Source organism: Alosa alosa, chromosome 6 (genome assembly GCF_017589495.1).
Source record: "Alosa alosa isolate M-15738 ecotype Scorff River chromosome 6, AALO_Geno_1.1, whole genome shotgun sequence".
Lineage (NCBI taxonomy): Eukaryota > Metazoa > Chordata > Actinopteri > Clupeiformes > Clupeidae > Alosa > Alosa alosa.
Window position 1 is genome coordinate 27,657,949 of NC_063194.1, and position 7,524 is coordinate 27,665,472.

At 42.3% G+C, this 7,524-nt stretch overlaps 1 protein-coding gene across 1 annotated transcript; it reads left to right on the top strand.

The window, feature by feature from the left end:
- The first annotated feature begins 652 nt into the window (after positions 1 to 652).
- On the top strand, positions 653 to 6,238 carry LOC125296904 (cyclin-dependent kinase 5 activator 1-like). Its single transcript, XM_048247058.1, has 2 exons — positions 653 to 1,257; positions 2,256 to 6,238. The coding sequence occupies exon 2, from the start codon at positions 2,357 to 2,359 to the stop codon at positions 3,305 to 3,307; it is 951 nt and encodes a 316-aa protein (XP_048103015.1). The 5' UTR covers positions 653 to 1,257; positions 2,256 to 2,356; the 3' UTR covers positions 3,308 to 6,238.
- The last annotated feature ends 1,286 nt before the right edge of the window (positions 6,239 to 7,524 follow it).

A 7,524-nucleotide genomic window follows, 5' to 3' on the forward strand; every position in this document is an offset into this window, starting at 1 on the left:
TGTAACTTCATCTTGAGGAAGCTTTTATGTTAAACTTCATTTAACATAGGATATCTGGTAGCTTAGCTCACTACATTTTCTAGCTTGCCCATCACTGCCTCTGACTAAAAAGTTACTTCATTAAGCCAACTAACTCAAATCTCGGTTCAAAAACAATCTTTCAGAAACCTCACTACATGTAGAATGTAAGTAAAGAAAATGACCACCGTAGTGTTGTTATGACATTATTGATTAGCAATTGCCAAATGGTGACATGATCATGTCGTCTATAACCTACTTTCGCCCACACGCTTAGCCTACGCTACATATTTCCTCCAGCGCAATTTCAGAGCAGTAGCCTGATTTAGTCAGTAATCCCTACACTCAGCAACGCGTTGTTTTTATTGCTTTGCACTGATTAAACACTCCAACCCCTCCAGCTGGCGACGTGGGGATTTGAGTGAGGAGTCCTCAGGGTTAAATCTACCTTCCATGCCCCCGTCATACAGATGTTGATAAGGGAGGGACAAGCACCATGGACAGATCATAAGCCAGCAGCCAACCACTGTCAGCCTACTCCACCTCCAACGACTAAGCGGCAGCAGCAAGGACCAATAACATGCCTTCATCAATCTCCCCTTCTGTGTCATCCCGAAAATCTGCGGATGTCTGCGTCAAAAGCGTGGAGATTTTAGGGGGCTGTTTTGCGCAAAGGTCTATTTTGAGACTCGTTGTGATTTTTACTTCCATATATTATTATAGTATTGAAATGTGATTTTTAAAATTATTATTCGGTTTAAGTGAAGGGTTCTCCATCTGATTTACGGTGTATTTGACCGAGAGGACCAAACACAAAAATAGCCTATACGTTGAATCGGTTCGTTGGGAATGAATGAACAGATTATCGCATTTGTTGAGGAATTGTATACATTGCGAGTAGTATAGGCTCGTTTATGTTTTAGTCTAACACGATGATCAGTAGGCCTAGGCTAAATTTACCCTGATAAATTGTAGGATACTGTTCTACAGGTAGGCTTTGTATCTTAAAATGCCGAATATAACGGAAAACGTCAATACAGTCCTTGATATTATTACGTAGGTAGGGTTTGCCAGCATTACTATGTTAGTGGGAGCTCCAGGACCTTGGACAGCGAAAAACATTCTGGCCATCCTGATATTACATTATACCTTGACGTAAATAAGCATAGGAAGGACAGGGGAAATTCATCACAAGGCACATAGTGATGGATTCCATGCACTGATTCAATTCAATGGAAGGTAAGTATTTATTTATTAGCAGTTGCATGGCTGCTAACACGAATTACATCAGCTATGTTCACTGCTACTAGGCTATGTTAATATGAATTTATGCATTAGAGTAGACTTAAAATGCTGATTTCAACTTCGACCATCAAAAAAAACGGTGTTATCACAATGTTTGGAGCTGTGAATGCGATTAAGATTATTTCCCTTTATAGCTCAACACCTGATCGTTTATATTGATCAGATGTAAAGTGTGTTTTTGATTAGCAGTTGTTTAAATATTGTGCTAGAATACAATTCCATTGAGAAACAAAGAGTTAAAGCGTGTATTAGCTGCAGCTGATGTTTTTTTTTATAATGTATTCATAATGTGACGCGGGGAGAGAAGGTGTTTACATAGAGGGCTTCCATTTTGAAGCTAAGATGGATGCCAGCGCACATTTCGTTATGTTCCTATTGACTTGGTTTGCCCAATAACACAAAATAGCGCTGCAATTTGCAACAAAAATTATTTGATTTAAGAAGAGGCCCATCTAGTAGGCTTTGACGCTTTGAATTTGTACAATATATTAGGCTATATCATATAGAAGATGATCAAGCATTCCACTGTTGTGGCATTCCATCACACCACGTTGTAGCTTTGTGCTTTGGCTATTGAGGTAGCTGATTAATGGCAGGAAACAGCGATAGGACACGGATGGAAATCATTATAGGAAACCTGATGATATAAAACCTGAACCCTGAAATGTGTTCTGTGCACAGTAACATCTTGGAAACATAATATTTTGTCTAATAATGTCTGTAGTGTTACAGGACATCAAAGAGTTGGTGTAATTACCAGTGATTCACAGTAACCTATCTCTTCATTTTTTTTAAATACATGAATCTAATAATAATGATAATTTTCATTGGAGTTTTGCCCCATAAATTGTTCTGCTTAACATTTAGCAGTGTAAAGGGTTTTCTTTATGAAGTGGAAATCTTGGTATATAACAGAATCTTTTCCATTACAGATACTCTCCATACACTTTGACGAATCCTGTGAGCTCTTCTTCCTGTCACAGTCTTGTGGCTTGTTGTTCACTCCACTGTCACCTTCAAGTCTTAACACAACATGGGCACTGTGCTATCCCTGTCCCCCAGTTATCGCAAGGCCGCCCTGTTTGAGGATGGCCCTGCAACTGTGGGGCCCTACACAGCTGTTCAGAACAGCAAAAATGCCAAGGACAAGCCCCTGAAGCGCCAGTCGCTCATAAACATCCTGCCATGGAAGCGAATTGTGGTGGTCTCCGCCAAGAGGAAAGGCTCCAAGAAGCTGCCCTCGGGAGACAGCCAGGAGGAGGGCAGTGTGGGCCACCTCAACAGCCAAAACCTGAAAAAGTCTCAGTCCTGTGCCAACCTGTCCAGCTTTGCCCAGGACACCACTGTCGCTGCTGCTGCTGCCGCCGCTGCCGCCATCCCCACCTCCAAAACCACCTCCAACATGGTGGCCACCGCCAAAAGGACCTCGCTGACCGGCTCTGTCACGGGCCAGTCCGCCAACGCGGGCACGCCCAAGCGGGTCATCGTCCAGGCGTCCACCAGCGAGCTCCTGCGGAGCCTGGGCGAGTTCCTGTGCCGCCGCTGCTACCGGCTGAAGCGCCTGTCCCCGGCGGACCCGGTGCTGTGGTTGCGCAGTGTGGACCGGTCGCTACTGCTGCAGGGCTGGCAGGACCAGGGCTTCATCACGCCGGCCAACGTCGTCTTCCTCTACATGCTGTGCCGGGACGTGATCTCGGCTGAGGTGGCCAGCGAGCGCGAGCTTCAGGCCTCGTTGCTCACCTGTCTCTACCTGTCCTACTCTTACATGGGCAACGAGATCTCCTACCCACTCAAGCCCTTCCTGGTGGAGGCCGAGAAGGAGGCCTTCTGGGACCGCTGTCTGGAGATCATCAACCGCATGAGCACCAAGATGCTCCAGCTCAACTCGGACCCGCACTACTTCACGCAGGTCTTCGCCGATCTCAAGAACGAGAGCCAGAAGGAGAAGCAGGACCACCGGTTGCTGATTGGCCTGGATCGATAAAAAAAAATAAAAAATCTAAATAGAAAACGAGAAACAAGAAAAACAACAGAGACCAAATGGGGAATGGGGAGGATAATTCAAAAGGGGGAGGAGTTGAAATGATGCTGTATATGGGGGCTCAAAATCTATATTTTTTATTTCTGATTGGCTGGTGGGCATGCGTCTCTGGGACTGGGGAGAGGACAATGTAGAACATGCCACTGAATTGCAGAAGATGAAAGAAAGAGAACTGCATTCATTTCAAGAAAGGTGAGGAACATCAACAATGCTGGTAAAATAATACACTCACATTCTTTCCTCCCTCCCTCCCAAAATTCTCTAAAATGTCCATTGGTAAGCTGGGCGTTCAGTATCATGTCACAACAAACTAAACAAGAAGTATCTCCCCTGGAAACTAAATAATTTTCTCACTAATCAAATTAGACAATTACAGAGGGAAAGATGGGGTGAAATCAGTGCCAAGTTTGCACATTCTTGGCTTGCTAGACTTAACCAATCCTCTGGCTGCTTCAAAATGGAGTGGATACAGCCACAGCCGCAGCTGCAACCACCAAAAGGACTTTGAAGTCGCCGGTGGTTTAAATATCAGGAAATCCCAGTCGGCTTTTGGCATGGACCAGACGCACGCCCTTTGCCAGTGCTAAAGTGATCCTTCCACAGCCCGATTAAGTCTTTTCTTCTCTGTGTGACACAGATTCCCCTCCCAGTCACACGCATTTGTGCCAATTTTCATCCCGAAACCCAGGATGGAGAAGCGTCTCTGGGACTTGGTATGACCTACCAGCAATACTGTTGACATTGTTAGTTACTATGTCTATTTACAGTGAAATAATAAAAAAAAAAGAATCTCTATATAAATATGGCTAAATGTCACTGGGAAGACGATACAGTGTTTCTTATTATTTTAAAGGTACATGCCATCATTCAGCACTTTTTTGAAGCATTCGTGGAGCTATTGAGCCAGGAGACATCATAGTGATTACATAGTATGGTATGTTAAGCTGAATGGACAGAAGAGGGCAAGAGCCATCAATTTGGTCTGAGCATTGTAGTCAGAAGGACACAACCCAACACCCCCACCTCTTCCCTCTTCAGTTCGCCCTGTTGTCCCGTATCAGAAAGATTGTGGAGTCACGAAATTGCGCAAGCAAAGGGAGCTGGACACGAAATGATGGAAGTTGGAGCTGGACACAAATGGTGTACAAGCAAGGATCAAAACACCATTCTTCCAGAACCTTTTAACTTGTAGACCTACGTACCTTTTCACTTCATGAAGAATAAATGAGAAAAGATCATCTGATCTCCATCATGGAGGCACAACCCCACTGTAGGGAGTTTTATTTATAATCTTGATTTCTTCTTCTTCTTCTTCTTCTTCTTCTTCTTCTTCTTCTTCTTCTTCTTCTTCTTCTTCTTCTCTCTTTTCATCTTCTTCTTCCTCCTCTTTTTTTCTCAAATGAATTGTCTGTCTGTGTGTGTGTGTGTGTGTGTGTGCATATACGGGTGTTCCTTGCATGCTTCTCTTTGCTTACACACACACATATGGTCACTCTCTCATTCATGCCCTGATGCCCTGACTGTTTATTTTTAAAAAATGTGCCATATCATACTGAACGTTTTTGTCTCATAAGGGATGCCAAAGGTTAAGATCTTTTTCCCTTTCAATCTTTCTTTTTGCGAAGCAAAACAATCACAAGCCAACAAATACAATTCCCTGAGATCCAGACAGCCTCTGAAATTTCACATATCAGAGCTCAGTGTTATGTCACAATCTAGAAACAGTTTGGCACTGGGAATATGGAAAATATAGGTGCCATTTAAAAAAAACATTGTTTGATAGAGAATAATTTTCCTTCATTTGTCCTGATTTCAATTATGTAGAAGTCAACTGACAAGGGATACTGGTGTTTTATGTAGCTTTTAAATATGATTGATTCAGGATTCAAACAGTACTTTCCATGTCCTGTATTTTTTGATTGGCAGAGACAAGGTTGCTCAAGATGTAAATGAAACAAAAGGAGCTGCAATGCGCTTGTCATATGAAGCGAACGAAAGATAAAGGGTCTATGAGGATTGTAATAGAGGCTACAGATTCATTTAAAAAAATCTACTTTTCTTACCTGTGCTGTGTTTTCTTCTCTAAGCTAGATCAAACAGCTTTCTCCTTCTCTTTCATGCTCCCCATGCAAATGAGGTGAACTGATCAGGAGAACTTTGAAGATGATGAAGATTTGTGAAGATCAGGTGTTCAGTTCCATTAAGATGGAATGAATTCTTGACATAAAAGGAGAAATTGCAGAACAGGATGAAATCCTCAACTGAGTTCTAGACAAAGTGCCGAATGTAATTAATGAGCCAAGTAACAAATATGTTCAATGGATTATTATTATTATTATTGTTGTTATTATTATTATTATTATAATTATTATTGCTAAAACCCAGGGATGACTGTTCACTCTATCACTGGGTAATGGGTGTTTATTCAGAGGCTTATGGGAATGGAATTCATTTTGTATTCTCATTCTGACACCTTATTCATTATTATGTGCCATTTTCGATCATAACACTTAATGTTTGATGTAACAAACAGTAAGAAAAAAAAATGTATAGTAGCAAAGGACTTGTAAATTTAGTTATCTTCTTTTTTTCCCTTTGTGTACTGCGTTGTATGGTTATTATGATTATTTTCGTTGCACAAAGCAGAGGAAAGCAAACTAACAAACAAACAAACAAAAAAACGTATGAAAGCTGTGTTGTTAGACTATACAAGAAAGCAATCTGTGACTCTGTGTGGATGTTTATGAAAGCTGTGTTGTTAGACTATACAAGAAAGCAATCTGTGAATCTGTGTGGATGTGTATGAATGTGTAAAAGTTTGTCTGAGTCTGTTCAACTCTTCTATTTACTTTGTATAAAAACAAATTAAACATTTGTGACTCCAGTAGTTATTTCACCACACTCTCATCATTAAATGGAATTCTGGATAGTTATAGATCCTTGCAATCTGTTCCTAAAGGGTTTCCGGTTGAAGTGTTTAAAACCAACGGCGATAGTTTGAAATGAAAATAAATCAGACTTTAGTGTAATGCTCTACAAAATGTTGACTGTAAAATTTTACTTTTTTACTTGTAACTTTTTACATTTTTTTGTCATCATTAGCTTAATGTTGTTTTCTGTGCCACCAGAAATGCCTAAGGAACATGCATGTTTGTTTATGCGGTTAAAAGGGTCTATAGAATTTCCAAGTCATCAGTCTGCCTGACTGTAGATAGATGGCAAAGAAACCAGGTACAGTTTACAAAACTACATGACATAATTTCAGGTGTGACTGTAAATAAATTAGTTTTATTATTTTTCAGACATGAAGACATAACTGTATGTGATGAAGAAAAAAAAGTAGAGCAACCAAGAGAATGGATAAAAAAAATGGTCAGACATAAAATAAATCAAAGCATCCATCACAAGACAGTACTGAGGAGGTACAGTGCGGTAGCCACACCTGCTCTGAGTGACCGAGATTACAGATGACTTCATGTCTACGTGAACAGAGCAGAGCAGAACAACCCACCGATATGATGTGTGAGGAGTACCACCCTGACAGTTCAGCAAGGGAGAGAGAGAGAGAGAGAGATACTCCTGCCTGGCTATTGAGTGAGAGGAACGGAGAGAAGCGCCACTGCAGTCTTACGTAACCCGGCAGGCAGGCAGGCAGCACTGAGGCAGCCCAGCCCAGCCCCTCTCCTCTCTACAGGACACACATGGGCCTGCAGCACGCGTGCAGTGGCAGCCATCTCCCCCCCCCCTCTGCACTCAGCCACACTGTGCCATTGGCTGGGCAGGACCATGTGACACGGTGCTGATTGGCTGTATTGGTGTCACATTCCAAGCTGATTGGCTGTGTGCTTTCCAACAGGGGACAGGGAAAAAAAACAATGTGTAGTGTAACAGGCCTAGTGCACAGAAGGCTTTGCTTTTGATTTTACATCAATATTTACACTACACTTGCCGCTATCACGGTATAATGTGGACTTCCACATTCACATAGTATTGGTTATGGATGTTGAAACACATATATATGGGCAGCCGTGGCCTACTGGTTAGCGCTTCGGACTTGTAACCGGAGGGTTGCCGCTTCGAACCCCGACCAGTAGGCATGGCTGAAGTGCCCTTGAGCAAGGCATCTAACCCCTCACTGCTCCCTGAGCGCCGCTGTTGTT

Excerpts from the sequence above, each read along its gene's own strand:
- LOC125296904 (XM_048247058.1), top strand. The coding sequence starts at position 2,357 with ATGGGCACTGTGCTATCCCTGTCCCCCAGTTATCGCAAGGCCGCCCTG.